The sequence below is a fragment of the Cydia strobilella genome, chromosome 7, assembly GCF_947568885.1.
Source record: "Cydia strobilella chromosome 7, ilCydStro3.1, whole genome shotgun sequence".
Classification (NCBI taxonomy): Eukaryota; Metazoa; Arthropoda; class Insecta; order Lepidoptera; family Tortricidae; genus Cydia; species Cydia strobilella.
Window position 1 is genome coordinate 11,633,979 of NC_086047.1, and position 17,364 is coordinate 11,651,342.

Here is a 17,364-nt window from a genome sequence, read left to right on the forward strand (position 1 = left end):
GTTACTGAGTGTCACTTTATGTGTACAAATTGTGTCAAAATATTTTCAGTAACGTTAATATCCAGAGAGTAAAATGAGGACTACGTTTGTATGAAAAGGCCATTTCGTCTTTAGGATTGAAGTCAAAATTTGTGTGGCAAGGTAAGTTTATTTTCAAATTGTACGAAATGGACGAAAACTAGAACTGGATGGAAACTAGCGCAATTACTACATTCGGAATTTTCGAAGTATTATTATCATATTTGTCCTGTTTATCCTTTAAGTAAATCATAATTTTAAGTAAAACTATGAAAACGGATTATATCGCGTATATTGAATTTATAATACCATACATCCCGACGTTTCGAACCCTTTACAGCCTTCGTGGTCAACGGGTGACTGAGGAAAAATTACAAAGTGCAAAAATTTAAATAACTATCATAATTTTAAACTTATTAACCCTTAAATGCATGATTTTTTGTATAACTTTTTAATAAATTGAAATAGATGTGTCATGTTGTATAGATTGAGGGAATAATATTTTGGATAGCTGCATATTGAGCCACGGACCATCAAATATACGATGCATATATACATCATTATGCATTTAAGGGTTAAAGGATACGTACAAATATATGTAGTAGGTACTTAACTACCCGCTTGCATCAATTATAACAAGTTTATAACATATCGGTTTCGCGAAAGTTCAGAACGTAAAAAAAAGAAAGCAATAGCTTCGGCAGATTTAACATAACTAACTGAAAATCTTATGAAAATTGGGAACGGGCAGTTGGACGGATTATGTCCATATTGTATAATATGGACATAATCCAACCGCCAGACCTGCAGGATTTTGCGATTGTTTTATCCAAATAATTACCGACACAAACTTTCCAATGTTTAACGCAGTGGTTCTTAACCGTTGTTCCTTGGGACCACCTAAAGTGGTCCGCGAATAAACATACGCTAGAAGGCTTCCGACAATTAATGTTCCATGACAGTGACAGGTGATCGGGGATCACGTGATTCTTTATATAGAACACTGTAGTGTCGGGCGCCCCGGCCCGGGCAGTTGTTGCGTGAGTCATCCTTAACAACCCCTTGTAGATTTTGGTGGGCCTTGGTATTTTTTTTTTCTCGGGTGATCCATTGATTAAAACGATATGAGCCACTAGCTTAACGGCAAATTTCAAGTCTTAGGAGTTAGGTATACCGTATACCTATTGGGAATCACATCTTTGACGGCGGCGGTCAAAGGGATATATCTTGTTGAAATTATGAACGTTTCTAAATTGTGTAGTTATATCATTGACAATAATTAAATGTTTGTTCTTAGTGGAATTATGTATCAAATTGTAATATTAAAGAATAAAATATTTCAGCACATACATCAGTTTTTCTTTTGTAGCTAGTTATCTATCTATCTATTTTAACAAAGATAGATATAACTCCGTAATAGATGGATACAGTCTTAAGTAAAAAACGTGCCTCGAATATCACGAAAATTTGATTCTCGATCAGATGGCGCCACTACCTTTGGCCTACTCTCGTATAGAGGGCGTCGACAATTTCGTTTGTTATTTAACAATTTTAACGCATATCAGTGAAAGAACGGGTCAAAATCATATAAAAATAATTAATGCAAATATAAAATCATTTATACATATTTGTATATATGTGTTAACTCAACATTGTATCTCTATCCTGTTCTTTTTTCTCTCTTTTGTTCTTCTTGTTAACTGTTTAAACCAATTTTCCCTCTCTAGTAAGATAAGTAAAGTATATTTATAAGTTAGTAAGTATTATTAGTTGTAATTTCGCACACCATGCACTTTACGCAGTTTCTATCTGTGGAAACTTGTAATTGGCTCACTGCTTCTATGTTATTACCTAACGTGTTACTTCAGCTGTAAGTTTTCCTAATAAATAAAATAAAATAAAATAAATATTTAAATGCATTTTATCGTATTTTTATAAATCTTCATTTTTAGTTTTAAAGTGTGTCGATAGATGGCAGTGAATTTACTGTGGTTACAAGCATAGATTAGTATATGTTAGATGAGGGCTACCGTTTTTGTGCTCACCAGTTGGCGCCACTGTAGATGTAGGTCCAGAAAAATAGATCTCGAAAATTTTCTATGCTTATTTTTATAAAATCAATATGTTCTAATATACACAAAGATATTTTAACGTCTAAATGTGTCATTTTTCAACTGGTTTAATTCTGCATATATTTTAGCTGTCACTTTTTTTAAACCACTAAGTAATTATTGAGCTATATCTATTGTTTACCATGATTAATCAAAGATGGACAAAGATTTACCACAATTATGAATAAGGAGTGAAAATTCCCGATAAAAAAGCTTGAAATCCCCCAAACTTCTATGCATTTGGCATTTTGAAAGACATCCATCTACATTTAGTACGCGAGAATACGGTTTAACATTAGGCTATTAGACTACCTAGCTTTAGTTATTATTCTGAGACCTAGATGACTATTACCAGTTAATGTCTCTTGAAAGTTTTGCGCTTTGGGTGAGTTTCAAGCGTTTCAAGTTTCAGTCTGGATCTGAATCCATCAAGATTTGAGGAATTCCCTCGAATCCTTATGAAACTCATTATTAGAACTGGACCTTGACAAAAATATTCCTTAAAATCTTACTTGCTTAACAAACCTAACGAAGACGACAAATTGACAAACGTGAAAAACGTGTCGTTGAAGACATCCTTTCTGTTCTATTCAGCAGTTCCACTTCGCCAATTGGCACTTTTTTAAATGTAAATGCTTGATTTATCGAAGAATTTTAATTTTAGAAATCGCTATATGTAAGCCTATAAGATGTTAGGAGTTCCCTCAATTCCTAATGGAACCCTTAATCAGAAATGAATTTTTGCCAAACTTTGACCAATTTTGGAGCTATATATAGGTACAGTAAGTACTGTAACTACTTTTGAACAAAAAAAGATTTTCCCAAATCGGTTCACACATGACGACGGAGTTCTGAGGTAATAAACATATTACAAAAAACCGGCCAAGTGCAAACCACAGGGTTCCGTAACTTCCGTAACAATGTTTTTTTGGCTTAAGTTCGACTCACGCTTGACTGTAGATTTCTGATAGGGTTTTCTGTCATCTATTAAGTAAAGATGATAAACTTGACACAAATATTGCAATGCATATTAATATATGTAAATTCCTACGTAAGTAGGTACCTCAAACATTTTCAGTAGGTAGGTATCAGAAAGGAGACAAGTGTCACCCCTAAGAGTGTAATCAACTGGAAATAAGACATTCCCTATCCACGTCTGAGCATCCCCTTTCCATAATTAAATAGACACATGAGTTTCACTGAGATAAACAAGATCAAATATAATTTACCTGGAGCGTCACCGCGTGGAAATCCGTTAGTCTTATCCCGGATACTAAGCGAAACGCCCAGAAATTGTCAACGTCCTAAAATTAAATTCAAGGAAAAGTTTAATATGTTGTTAGAGGCGTTTGATTTGAAATTTAAAGAACAGTTTGGCTTTAAGATTAAAGAAACGACGTTTACCAAAGTCGTTAATTATTTGCATGCCCCGAAGGATGCGTCCAGTTTAGCTGTCACGAGAATTTTATTTGGTGAGTTCTTAATACTTATTAGGTACTATTATTAGTGTTAAGTTTCAATTATTTTAAGCAATAAGTTACACTGTTATACCATAGTTTAATTTGTTTAAATAATGATACATAGGGCCTCTACAAAACTCACCGATATCAAAAATCGCTTGCGGTATCGGAGAGACTCTTACTCGTTTTAAGCACGCTCCAGACTACCGGCGTTCGCGGCTTCGCGCCGCGATTCGCGCATGAGTGTGGAGGGCCCTATATACTTCCGAAACAATTCCGAGAGGCCAGTCCACGGGATCAACGGGATGGTCAAATCGACCGATATGATCAGAAAAGAAATTGGCCTCAGTCTCCAATTTAATCACAAATTTTAGATTTAAGGTGATATTTGAGCGCTCTAAATTTAAAAAAAATGCCCCCAAACGCGAATAGGTACAGTCGCCATCAGATATATCGGAGCGGTCAAGGTGCTCACAAATATCTGAACCTCTATTGTCAAGGCGATAGGTGCGTGTTCAGATATTTTTGAGCACCTCGGCCGCTCCGATATATCTGATGGCGACTGTACTTGCGTCACAAATTGGTATTCTTGCGTCCGCAGTGTCCGCACCTCCATTTTATCGGTAATAATCGGCGGTCGAAATCGGCGAGCCAAGTTTGGCGTTTGCGTCCACACCACCTGATTGATCGGACAACGTCAGATTGACAAAAAATTGTTCCGTCTGGACTAACTTTTGTTCAATATGTCTACGCAGAAAAATTATAAACTTAGCTAAATAAAAGCATTCTAATGGATCTCAATCTAACTTGGACCTATTAGGTAGGTATAATTTCATGGAAGTCATAACAGATCTAAATATTTATTTATTTCCTAGGTTTGGCAATGCTATTCGACATACCGGAGGAGCGCGGCGGTGCCCACTTGAACAAAAGATGGGGGGACCCTAAAATGTGCCACTTTCCACTTTTCGACTTTGTCCCGGGTATTTCGATGCCCTACATGTCTTTTGTCTACACAACATTGTGGATAGGTAAATTATCGGCTATCTATTCCGGTATTTCCGGTTATCAATTTTTTTCTATTTAGTAATGTTTACCTACTCTTAATGAACCCAGACTTAAACATTTTCATTTAGTATAGGAATCGAAAGAGCTCTAGTTCAATTTTTGTTTTAGGTGCCTTAGGTATAATGCTGGGATGGAAATACCACACATTAGCGCGGCTATTTACTATTTCCTATTGGTACTTATTCTTCATTGAGAAAAGTTACTGGAACAATCATAGTTACTTGTTTGGTTTGGTGGGTTTTCTTCTTACTTTTACCGATGCCAACTGCTATTGGTTAGTATGAGTATATTATAAACATAACTATTATTTCCAGTTATTTTAACAATAAATATTTATACCTGTTCAAATTCTAATTGTTTCAGGTCTTTAGATGCTATTATAGAACCGGAAAAGGCCAGTGATACAGTGCCGTATTGGCAATATTTCATTTTGAAGTTCCAATTTTTTATTCTTTATTTCATGGCCGGAGTGAAAAAGGGCACCGCGGAATGGCTAACTGGATACTCTGTGCCAAATCTTAGCGCTCATTGGGTGTTTACTCCTTTTACGTATGTATTATCACATTAAGTGAAAGAAAAGAGTAAAAAGTTCTGTATGCGATAAGGGACGCATGCATCCAGCTATTATTTCTACTGTCTAACATGATTACAGGGTGGACCAAAAACACGCTGACAAAAAAATTATTTACAAAATGTAATTAATAATAAAACTACAATCATAAGCCCCCTACACTCATGTGCGAATCGCGGCGCGAAGCCGCGAACGCGAGTGTGGAGTCTAGTTCGCTAGCGTTCGTTCGCTGGAGCGGGCTATATAACTGAAACAAAACATATTATTTTAAAAATATTCTCCTTTGTCTTTGATACACAAACGCAAAGCTTTGTTAAAATTATCAACAATATGCACATAAAAAAAATGTTAACGTATTTTTGGGCTATACTTATTTCCACGCGGGTACGTGTTTTTTTTCATTGGATTTTTTCATGTTTTATAATCTATAGCCGGTCAAACAACTGTCAGTTTAAAAAGGCGCGAAATTCAAATTTTCTATGGGACGACAACCCTTCGCGCCTACATTTTTTAAATTGGCTGCTTTTTTTCTACTGACGGAAATGGCTTGACCAACTATAAGATTAATATTCAGGTTGGTATAATTATCCAGGTTGTTTTTAACAATTGAGCAGACCGACTACCTCATAGTGCACTGGTTCATTTTCGTGTTCGATCTGACTGTGGCCTTCTGGATGATGTGGTCTCGCACCCGGCATGTTGCTATGGTGTTCTGCGCCTTATTCCATCTTATGAATTCCAGGTTGTTTACTATAGGTAAGCTCTTCAATTATTATATATTAATAGTTATGGAGCCATAGCAAAAAAAAACATTTAAAAAATAAAGCCTATTAAAGTAGTCGCAGCCTTTAGAAACTCACTTGTAACTCGCTCGTCTGTAGTGCGAACGATTTTTGGTCAGTTGACCGATTTTAGTTAACTAATAAAAAATACTCGCCACTTGACTAATTATTAACGTAATCCGAACTAGGCTTAACTTAGCATGGCATTTGCAATGACAAATTGTGGCAATGTCATCATTAATGTATGAAAATATTCCGTTTATAATGACACCTCCTCACTTTGATTTTTTCAAGTCGGTGCGAAGTGAGCTTAGACGGTCCCTATATATATTATATTTCTTTCAAATGTAAAGGTTTACAATGCGTCAGTGCATAGAATATGAATATATATCCCACAGGCAAACATGATTTTTTCAGGTATGTTTCCATGGGTGTGTTTGTCTACAATGCCACTGTTTTATCCCTTCAATTGGCCAAAATTGATTATTGATTTTTATAAACTGCGCTGCATGCCTTCACTTGACTTGGTTGAAATTCGTAAAAATATACATAAGATGATTCCAGCAAATTCCCCAGAGTTACATGAAAAAAATATAGATAATAATGATAACGATGATGATAATAGCATTTTTGAAAAAGACAGCGCAATGTTATATGAAACTAAAGAAGAAAATAAAGAACAAAATGAAGAACTTTGCGAGACTAGTGAGTCAGAAGATTTAAAATTTCCCGAAATAGATGAAGTGGATTGCTTTGAAATACAAAACCATAAATTTACTTTCGATAAAAATGTGACATCATTACAACATACTCGTAAAGGAGGAAATGATACAGACAATGAGACAGTTATCACCCGGCGTAGAGAAATTACGACTATTTTGATTTTCATATACATGACAATGCAAGGTTTCCTGCCGTTTTCCCACTTCATCACTAAGGTACAAAGTTAGACCTTTAATTAAATGTAGCACTTATAGTAGGTAGTTTTTGATTTAATTTATAATTACATAGCAATTTATGCTTTCGCAATTATAGTGTACAATTACTAAGTAGGTATAATAAAATTCTTATCTAGGTCAGAAAGAAGTAAAGTTAATAAAGAGTACAAGAACCCCGCCTAAGCTCTCATTATTGTTGTGTGGTGCTATTTACTATGTTCCCATTCCACCTTTGTGCGTAACTGCGCTGCGTAAGTAATGTGGTTGCTATTTAGGTATAACTATAGTAGTTATTAATAAATACACTTATTCAAAATTATTATTTTCAGGGTTACAATAATTGGACAGACGGTCTCTATGGATATTCCTGGGATATGATGGTTCACACATGGGACGTCCAATCAGTGACCGTGAAAGTAGTTGATAACGAGAAAAATAATCACTTATTTATCGACCCTAACGTATTCATCCCAAACGACCGCTGGAATAAACATGGAGACATGGTACATCAATACGCCATATGTTTGAATAACACCTTGATTAAAAAATCGGAAAAATCCCACAGGAAAAATGGAATGCCTTCTCAAAACATTTCAATTTTTATTGACGTATGGTGTTCGATGAATGGTAGATTTGTCCAACGAATGTTTGATCCCAAGGTTGATTTATTGCAAGTTTCTTGGAGCACCTTTGAGAAGATTCCCTTCTTAATGCCCCTTTTGGACGATGCAACAAAGTGGAGACCCATTTTGAGTCAAATAAGGCGTGACGTACACTCATGGGATCCATTCAGTAACGTCGTATTTTTCGCAGATTTTCCAGGTTGGTACCTTTACCTTATTTCAGTTAAGTGGGTTGTGCCCAAATAATAATGCCTTTGTACATTGTATATATTTATGTTCTTTTATTGTGTTTGTAATCTGTCTTATGTACAATAAAGTGTTTACATACATACATACATACATAATAAAGAATTAAAGATTGTCAGTAATGCCGAAATAGTCAAGATAAGTAGTCAATCCACCTCCGCCGCCAACAGTTAACGGGTCAGTTATAAATATATCTATACTTGAGTACATGTTTCTTTTTACAGATTATGTTTTGGACAAATATATTCCACCAGAATTAAGTAACGTGACCCTAACAATCTTAGAAGGAGAAGTAGCCGTTGAACCAGAGATGACAAATCTTTTTAGCCAGTCTTTCCAGTTAATAACAGGACAACTCTCACAATTGGACTCTGGGATGTTTCATCGAATTCTGAATACTGGCAAAAAACCAGCATTTTACATGTTCACTTTTTATAACAAGACGGAGGCATTAATACACGTTCATAATGAAAATAACAGGGAACCAAAATATAAATTACCAATTATAACTGAATTGAAAATCAGATTAAATAACATGCTAGTTTTTGGTGAACAATTGTTTAAAGGATATTATCAGTTGTTTTTTCAGTTATCGATGTTTTTAGTTTGAACTTTTTAAATAAATATAAACCTGAATTCTTTTGTCAGTAATTGTATCTGTGAATATTGCTATTGTCATATCTCTGCCCGAATGTCTTATAATTATAATTTATTATTTTATTTACTTTTCTTTGATTTCTATGTTTCATAAATATTCATATTTCTATTGTTCATTGCTTTCTTTTGTTTATAATAGGTACTTAGGTACCTATTTAATTTATTATATTTTGGTTAGAAAAAATAATTATAAGAAATTGTTAAAATCATTAGTATATTTTACTAAATATTTATATAAATACTATATAGTACTAGCACCCAAAAGAAAACGATGAGTATAGTTTTTTTGTTCTTATTTACTCACAATTTGGCTTGACCTACTATATTTGCCATAGTTTTTTGATATAGTCATTTTCCAAGTTGTGCCCCATTCATACAACCGTCCTCACGACGTATACCTACCACCTACCCATCCAAATAAAACCCAAAACAAGTAATTTCCTTTAATATCATTACCAAATTAATTACTTACAACAATTTACCGTAGGTACACTATTATCACTTAGTTAAAAGGACGTTTTAGGAAGGAGCCATAGCCTCGTATAAGTCGTCGCCTATTTGTACAAGTAGCTACAAATTTAAATCTAAACCTTTAGATAAAAATGTTCTAAATTCATATACAACAAAATAAAGGGCTTCGTAAATATTCGAGCGGTTTAAACGTACCCTGTTACAACCGTACCTAGTCTACCCTATCTCTTGAAATCTACCTGGCTGTGTTGTGGGCTGTTTATAGCAGTTTTGTTTTTGAAAAAGAAATAATAATATATTTTTCCTAGCTTTGCGTTCCCTTACACATTCTTCATGTCTCTACCTGTTCTTCATACCTTCAATGGGTACTTGCGAACCATGGTAGTACATAATTTAGTACATCAATGCTCCCTCAAAACATAACTGTAATACTGTGCTCAAAACCATGAATCTAGTATAACTAGATCGGGCATGATGGGTGGGGGGAAATGACCCAACGGGATAGTCTTATGTGTATCTTTCAGTAGGAGTAGCAGAGAAAGCGCTGTTATTATTTGTCCTTATCACAGTCTCACATTTTTTTTGTTCCCCACCGTAAATTTAGTATGGTTTATGGTGGGCTACAAATCTACTCGAACAATCATATTGTCGCATTGCGTATGTTCTGTCCCTCACGTGCGCACGCGTATAGCTCATCTATGTAATGCTAGGTCTATGCTCAAAACAGAATGCAATCCTCTAGTTTTGAGTTCTTTTTGGGAGTTCGCTAATCAGCGAAATCAAATCCACACTCGCGTTCGCGGCTTTGCGCCGCGATTCGCGCACAGTGTGGAGGTGACTCGAAATATACAAGTCTCTGAGTGCCTACCGCGAACACCGAAGTCCGCAATTGGTATCTATCCCTTTTACTCCAATTAAGGCGTAGTTAGAGTGACGGAGAAAGGACCGCAATTTGCGAACTTGCCGTGCGGTAGTCTCTCTGGTTGGTTGCCTTGCCAAGCGTGTTGCGACGCCGATGTAGACAAAACATTACCAAATCCATAGAGCTAACGTCGAGTGACAGTCTGATAGTTCCTACTTTCCTACTCTATATTGACTGTCAATTCTGTGGCAGTGGCAGCCCGCGGCGGTCATGGTAGCAGGCGCGGCGTGAGACGAAACAAGTTAATGGTTCATTCATCTTCCTACCTTGCCGCGGCACTGACTGCGCGGCGCGAATAACTTGCGTTTCGTCCGCGTCTCACCGCGAATAAATAAATAGTCAACGTATCATTACCTGTCGCTCATTGCTGGTGACAGTGTCATATAGGCAACACGACGCCTTCACACGAAATATTGACGTTAGTCATCTGTGATATAACGATTAATAAATACCATTTAGGTTATATTAATCGGACACCGGCAGGGTGATGATCAGTGTAGCGTGAGGCAGACAACGAGTGTTCAGTGACTTATCTAAAACTTTCGAGATGGAGTCTGCAACTTGGAAGTACAATTTGGACACTACTCCGAATTACTCATACATTTTCGATTTTGAGAGCGAGTTTATCCATCAGAATTCAAGGAAATGGATGACGGAGAATTGGACTGTGGCGTTTTACTACGTGGGGGTGTACATGGCTATCATTTTCTTCGGGCATCGCTACATGCAGACTCGTCCCAGGTACACTTTCATTACTCTTTTGATAGGTACATTTCTACAGCACCGAACCACAGTCATGTATTCTTATAATATCTTAACACAGTCTTAGGGTTGAAACATGTTTCATACAAAAAGTTCAAATCAATTAATGCCCAGATAAATATAGAAGTACTTCTCATTGTAGAATTCAAAAATTCCTTTGAAGCAAAAGGTCTGGAACTGATGATTAATTATAATTTAAATATTTAATTACTTAGAAGTGATGCTTAGGATGTTTTTAAGGGCATTTCAGGGTGAAAATACTGATTGAGTATGAGGATGAGTATTTAATTTTTTGTGTTAATATTGAAATATTGACTCCATGACTCACTATAATCTTACCTTGCGATGAAAATTCAGATGCCTGGAATTTATATGAAAATACACAATGACGTCACGCTCAACTCGCCTACTTTTTTAACTTTAAGAAATTATGTTTAAAATAACTGCTATCTATGTTTTTCTAATAATTATGTGGTGCTTTATTTCATGCATGGTGTGAAATAATTTATTTTAAATACAGTGTAATACCCTATTATCTATTTTATAAAATCATTGTTGTCAAATGTTAAGTAAAACAAGTCATTGTTTACTAATATCAATCACCTGATGGACACATAAAATGTTATCATTTTAATGACAGGTTAATAGGCTATCAAACTCATTATGTCTTCAATATGACAGATATTGTATTCTGTGAATGACTGTTTATACTTTAAAATAATGCAACAGGTGGTTTTATCATAGGTTTATCTTTTCTTGTGTGTGATAATTGATAACATCTATTTACAAGGGATATGATAGATAAATGGCGATATTGACCGTGACGTGAAAAACCGGATTAGCACAGGATGGATGAAATGGCGGCAGGTTACGGGGACCATTTGTGACGCCCGTATGCCCCTTCGGTTGAAGGGTAAAATTTATAAAACGATCATAAGACCTGTCGTCATGTATGGATCAGAGTGTTGGGCCCTAAAGATGACGGATGAAAAGAGATTGCATGTAGCGGAGATGAGAATGTTAAGGTGGATGTGTGGCGTGACGAGAATGGATAGGATAAGGAATGAGTATATAAGAGGAAGCCTGAAAGTTGCACCCATAACAGAAAAAGTAAGGGCAAATCGCCTAGCATGGTACGGGCATGTGATGCGGAGGGATGAAAGTCATGTGACGAGAAAGGTATTAAGAATGAATGTGAAGGGAAGTACGAGGAGAGGAAAACCGAGGAAAAGGTGGATGGACTGTGTGAAAGATGATATGAAACTAACGCAAGTGAATGATGAGATGACGGGTGACAGAGATGTATGGAAGAAAAAGACATGCTGCGCCGACCCCAAGTGAATGGGACAAGGGCAAGCGAATGATGATGATAGATAAATTTGAAAATTATTGTTTGCAATAAGTTATTGTAATACTGATAAACTAATAACAGAAGTATTAATCTCTCATTTAATACTAAAATACTGTAGCAGAACTGGTAATTCCCGGTTCTCGCAGTACAAGCTCAGTAGGGTAGAACGGGGACAATTGAAACACGTTATGATTGGAACAAGCCATATTTCTTGAAAACTACAACACCTATGCATGTGACGCAGTACTCAGTCTATGCGGTCGGTCATTCTTAAATCCTAGACTACTTTTTCTTTAATTTTTTTTTACTTATGTATTTTGATTACTTGAATTTGTTTGGTGTTTAGGATGGGAAATATGGAATCTTTTAACTGCCATTAAACAGCGATGGAGTATTGTAAATAATGTGAAGTAAAACTTGCGATGTAACCCACTTGGGGACAATTGAAACACTCCCCGCGTTTCACTCGTCCTCACATATAACCGACTGCAAGTATTGTAGTATTTGTTGTGGTTATGATTGAAACATTGTTATAACAATAGGAACAAGCTTTAGTATGAAACACAAGTATGCATTTCTGTTAAAATTCTTTATCGTAATATCATATTGTTGCATTAAAACTAGTTTCATTAAGCTATATGTATAATCGCAACAAAGAAGTTTGGAAGTCTCACAATTTTATTTTCGTATACATTCATCATTAATCAAGATTTTTAGATGCTGATAAATTCTTATTTTTTTATGAATATGTTTGCAAACTTTAGTTGATCTCGTGATTCTCGTATACAGTGAGCGATATTAAAAATAAATTAGAAATAATAAAATATCCCTACACTATGTGTTGCAATGAACACACCTATAGGGTCAATTGAACCATTCCCCCACATTCTCTTTGATTCCCTATCATTACGTAACCATGGGCGTAAACTTTATTTAAAAACTATATAAGTAAGAACTAAGATAAATAAGGTTGAGTAATATAAGCGCATACCTTTCTAACTGTAAAAATGAATAGTTACAGGCCATCCAACATAAATTGTTTCAATTGTCCCCAGTCTACCCTACCCTAATTTCTGTCGTACCACGTAAACATAGGCATATTTACAGTGTTCTGTTTGAGAACGATTGCCTTTATGCCCTGGATCCTGAGAGGATTAAATGCTTTTAAACAATGGTAAACACTAGCAGTAGTACCAAATATGGCCATTATTTATTTATTCGTATGGCATAATTGTTCAGTCGTTTATAAGGATATTCTAAGGTTCTGTATCCATTGGATAACGTCACTGTCGAGGGTAAACAAGTCTGCAGGGTTTCCGTCGTATTTGCTAAGTGGGCAGTACTGAATGATGTGCTCGATGTCCTGCACAGGAGCCCCGCAATCGCACTTTGGAGACTGTATCCATCCACATTTGTGCAGGAATGCTCGTGAGCGACCGCAGCCGGTTCTCAACCTATTCAGTTGGCACCATTCTTTATATGGCCATGATTCACCATGTTAAGGGTCTTTAACGCAGCCGCGAACTTGCAGTCGTTTTGGTTATGTCAAGATTACTTAATATAGTTACCGTGCGTGTCTCTTACTTATTACAGTTATCACACACCTTTATGTGGTTTTAATCATTAGTAACATACATAACATGACCGGAAGAAAACATAATAATATGGTAGCGGAAAATAATCTATCATATTTTTTCAGGTACATTTGCATATTTATTTTTGTAATTTCTCAAAAACGGCTCTAGTGATTTCGATGAAATTTACAATATTTCAATATATATGAAAAGAATAATTCGATCAAACTTATTAAAATAATTAGTTTGCCCGATTTTCGCGGTATCGGTAGCCCGGTTCGACTTTATTTTCAAACCGGAGGTTAACGAGGCCGAAAAAGCGATCCAGCTAGATTTATTGTTGGTAAGATTCGCTTTTGAGTGTTAAGTAAGAAATTCAATATTTATAACATACATTTATTGGTGTGTGAAGTCCCCAATCCGCATTGTGCTAACGTGGCTGCCTATGTTGCCATTGCAACGTGCAGTGGGACGTAAGTATATATATATAATCGTGATGATGATACAATCATTGTTTACATGATACAAAGTCTAATTTCACGGAATTTCGCACGCAAGAAAATAGGAATATTAAATAAAAAATTACACAATCCATTCACAGAAGTTAGTTTCGGAAAACAGTATACATTTTCGTTAGTTAGGTAGGCCGTCAGAATTAAAGCGCGTTATTGTAAATACCAACCATACCACCACCACCATACCACTTCATTTCAACTGGCGGTGCGTGGTTATTGTCGGATATGAGACTGGTAAACGATGATTGCCGGCCAAGCCTTGTCCTAGTGCCCCTGACGATGTACTACCATCTACCATATTGTACTGTTGCCTACCAAGAACAGGCGAGGCTAACGATCAGGCAATCCAGTGCAATATGATCCATTATGACTAGGCGTAATCACTGTAATCGGAGAGCGCTTTTGTGCTGGTCGGCCGACTCGCTCGCACCTTCCGTCTGATTACTGAATGGAACAGTACCCTGACAACCGACAGAAAACCAGTTTTGTAGGTTACTTCCTCGCTATTTCGCTAATTATTGACACGGTCGTAAAGACGGTAATAAAGTCGTTGACGATAATAGGTAGGTAACTCCTTACATTATACAGATTATACAATAACCTTTGACGAGAAGTTAGTTATTAAAAAAATATTTAAACGTGTTTTACATTTTATTTCAACAAAAAAAGTCCCGACTTTACAAAACAAACTTATATTGTAGTGATGGATGCTCGGGACGGCTTGAGTGTAGCAGGTTTTTATCTAATTAATTTGGGATTTTAAGCTTGCTCTGAAACTTTGTACTTACAAATGGAAAAGGTATATCTATGTCTGTAATTAGTTTATGAAGCTTCAGATCCCATTGTAAAAAAAAATACAGCGAATTTAAGTTTTTCATACAAAACTTGTGTTTGCTCTATTTCGTTTGTTTTATAAACTGGAGCTATATAAACTAATTACATACCTAGATATATACCTCATTTTATTGTATGTGCAAAGTTTCATTATAATCCAACACGTAGTTTTAAAATGAGAACGAAACTCCCGTTTGTATGGGAAGGTGAAATTCGGCCGAGCTTGCCGGGGACTCTTAACGTTGAATGAGTTGTAGATTTCTAGACCTTCGTAGCCGATGGCATTCAGGAGTATTGCAATTTTCTTCTTATATGCCATCGTGTTATGCTCTTCAGTCAGTTTCACTTCACAAAATGGTGCCTACTTTTACTTTCCGAGAGCATATATGCATGTGAATGAGTTACCTACTATAAATAAGCACTCAAATTACTGTAGGCGTGCCTAAATATAATCTCAATCAAGAATTCAAGAACTCATCATCAGATCCCGAATTGTTCAACATTGGGGCCAACAGTGAAATATACCAATATATTATGTATATAAAGTATATAAACACTTTTATACAAAATTATTTTACAAATTGAAATCATCGAAGAAAAAAAAAACAAAGACCCTGACGAATTCAGAACCTCCAGGAAGTTCTCTAGGAGATTCGTCGGGATCTTTGTCGGGTTCCTTTTTAACTGGTTTCAAAAAAAGGATTTTGAAACCAGTTAAAAGGCGATGACTACAAAATATATAATTATAATACTTAAATACGAGTAGGTTTGGCCTGTCAATCGTGTCAATAACACAAAAACTTGACGTATTAAAAATGTACATAATTACGTGTGAAAATTTGCGTACATTGTTAATACAAGTTTTTGAATATCCTATTTAATACCTATGTTTTAATTATAGTTGGAGTAGCATAAACATACCCCGGCCTGACGGGAGCACTTTCGAGGGCAAATCCTATCATACCTACCACCAACCTGCTATTCTAAAATACTATAATCCTGATTGCAATAATATGAACTGAATTAATCTTCAATTTTATTTAATCTCTTGACTCGACAATCGCGAACAGCAATTGGCTGACTGGTTCGAAAATTGAAAGTATCCAAAACTCCATTTGTTGTATAAACAAGTCTCTCGGATTTTCTCTAAAATGGGGCCCCGCATCTGATCTGCAATGTTACGTAACTTCAGCTCGAGCACGTTTGGCACGCTTCCCTGCCCCCGACCAAAGTAAGCCCCACAGGCCTAGAGGCCGAGTCGAGTGTCCACAATTTAATCTGATCACGTTGACTTAATAGTCAACTTATTGGACTAATAAATGCAAATTCAGATACAGTGATTTTTCATTTCATTTATTTATTTGCCATAAATTGTATGTTTACATAAGATGGTACATTAACGTGTTGTTTTGTCTCGATACAATTTTACCAGATCGGTGTAGCATAAATTAAAATAAAATATTTACAATAATAAATTAGCATGCGATACATTTTATCTTACATTTAATTTTACAAAGTACTCGTTAAGGCTATACGGACACGGACACAGCTCAATAAGATATTTCTTTAGACTATATAGGGAAAAATTTTGTAGACGAAAGAGACTTCATTTCGGTCGGTAAGGCGTTGTAAATTTTTTGCCGCAACATGCCTATGGCATGTTTTATCAACAGGAGCCTGAACGTCATGAGCAAATATTTTATTGAGCCCATCACTATTAAAATTGGTTTTCAGCGGATATATACCGGGATATCGGTACAAGCTTACAGAGCTCTATAATATACAGCGCTGACAGAGTGGGTAAACCTAATTTCTTAAATAAGTCTACACGACACATGATTTGACATAATTCCACTCAAAATACGCACGCACTTTTTTTGCAATACGAAAAATCTTTGTATATCTAATATCTACCCAGTTTCCCCAAATTGCCAATCCAAAAATAATGTTCGACTGAAAAAATGCGTAATATGATTGCAATGCAGCTTTTTGCGTGAAAATTCGTATCAGTCGTCGAAGCGCATAGGCAAAGCTGCTGATTGTGGGATGAATAGGATTTCCCGAATCGAATTCGATTATTTTGCCTTAATGCGAGTTATTAGACAAAATAAAACAAATTTCGAGTTAAATAAGCTGGTGACAATAGCAAAAAGAAAAATAAAATTAAACAGCCTAGTAGCATATTACAGGCCATTGTGAAAGAAAAACGCAGCTGCCGCACATTTTATATAATTATAAACGAAACTAAGAGCCAATTTGAAAAATAATACTTATTTTACTTCCTTACGTATATGTGGTAAGAAAGGATAAGCCATAACAACATTGCAGGTATATATTTTTTAAATTATTAATGACCGTAATAATAAATGACTTCCAATTTATACGTTATTATTTATTGTCTTGCATTACCCCCAATATCCCATCTATCACTGTTTGGAAATTCCGTCACCTGCGTCACAAC

At 35.7% G+C, this 17,364-nt stretch overlaps 2 protein-coding genes across 2 annotated transcripts in view; both read left to right on the forward strand.

Annotated features, from left to right (window-relative positions):
* The first annotated feature begins 3,462 nt into the window (after positions 1-3,462).
* LOC134742744 (vitamin K-dependent gamma-carboxylase) lies at positions 3,463-8,427 on the forward strand. The gene is made up of 8 exons (XM_063675932.1): positions 3,463-3,601; positions 4,465-4,620; positions 4,766-4,931; positions 5,021-5,206; positions 5,821-5,984; positions 6,428-6,948; positions 7,278-7,770; positions 8,042-8,427. The coding sequence occupies exons 1-8, from the start codon at positions 3,463-3,465 to the stop codon at positions 8,425-8,427; spliced, it is 2,211 nt and encodes a 736-aa protein (XP_063532002.1).
* Positions 8,428-10,127: 1,700 nt separating this feature from the next.
* Positions 10,128-17,364, forward strand: part of LOC134743178 (very long chain fatty acid elongase 6) — a 62,202-nt gene continuing 54,965 nt past the window's right edge. The window contains exon 1 of the mRNA XM_063676558.1: positions 10,128-10,608. Coding sequence (XP_063532628.1) covers positions 10,415-10,608 — 194 coding nt within the window. The 5' untranslated portion in view covers positions 10,128-10,414. The remainder of the gene's footprint in view (positions 10,609-17,364) is intronic.

What these genes read in the sequence shown, in the direction of transcription:
- LOC134742744 (XM_063675932.1), top strand. Translation starts at nt 3,463, where the DNA reads ATGTTGTTAGAGGCGTTTGATTTGAAATTTAAAGAACAGTTTGGCTTT. An exon ending in CTACACAACATTGTGGATAG is followed by an intron (nt 4,621 to 4,765) that starts GTAAATTATCGG and finishes TTTTTGTTTTAG; the next exon opens with GTGCCTTAGGTATAATGCTG. An exon ending in TTTCCCACTTCATCACTAAG is followed by an intron (nt 6,949 to 7,277) that starts GTACAAAGTTAG and finishes TATTATTTTCAG; the next exon opens with GGTTACAATAATTGGACAGA.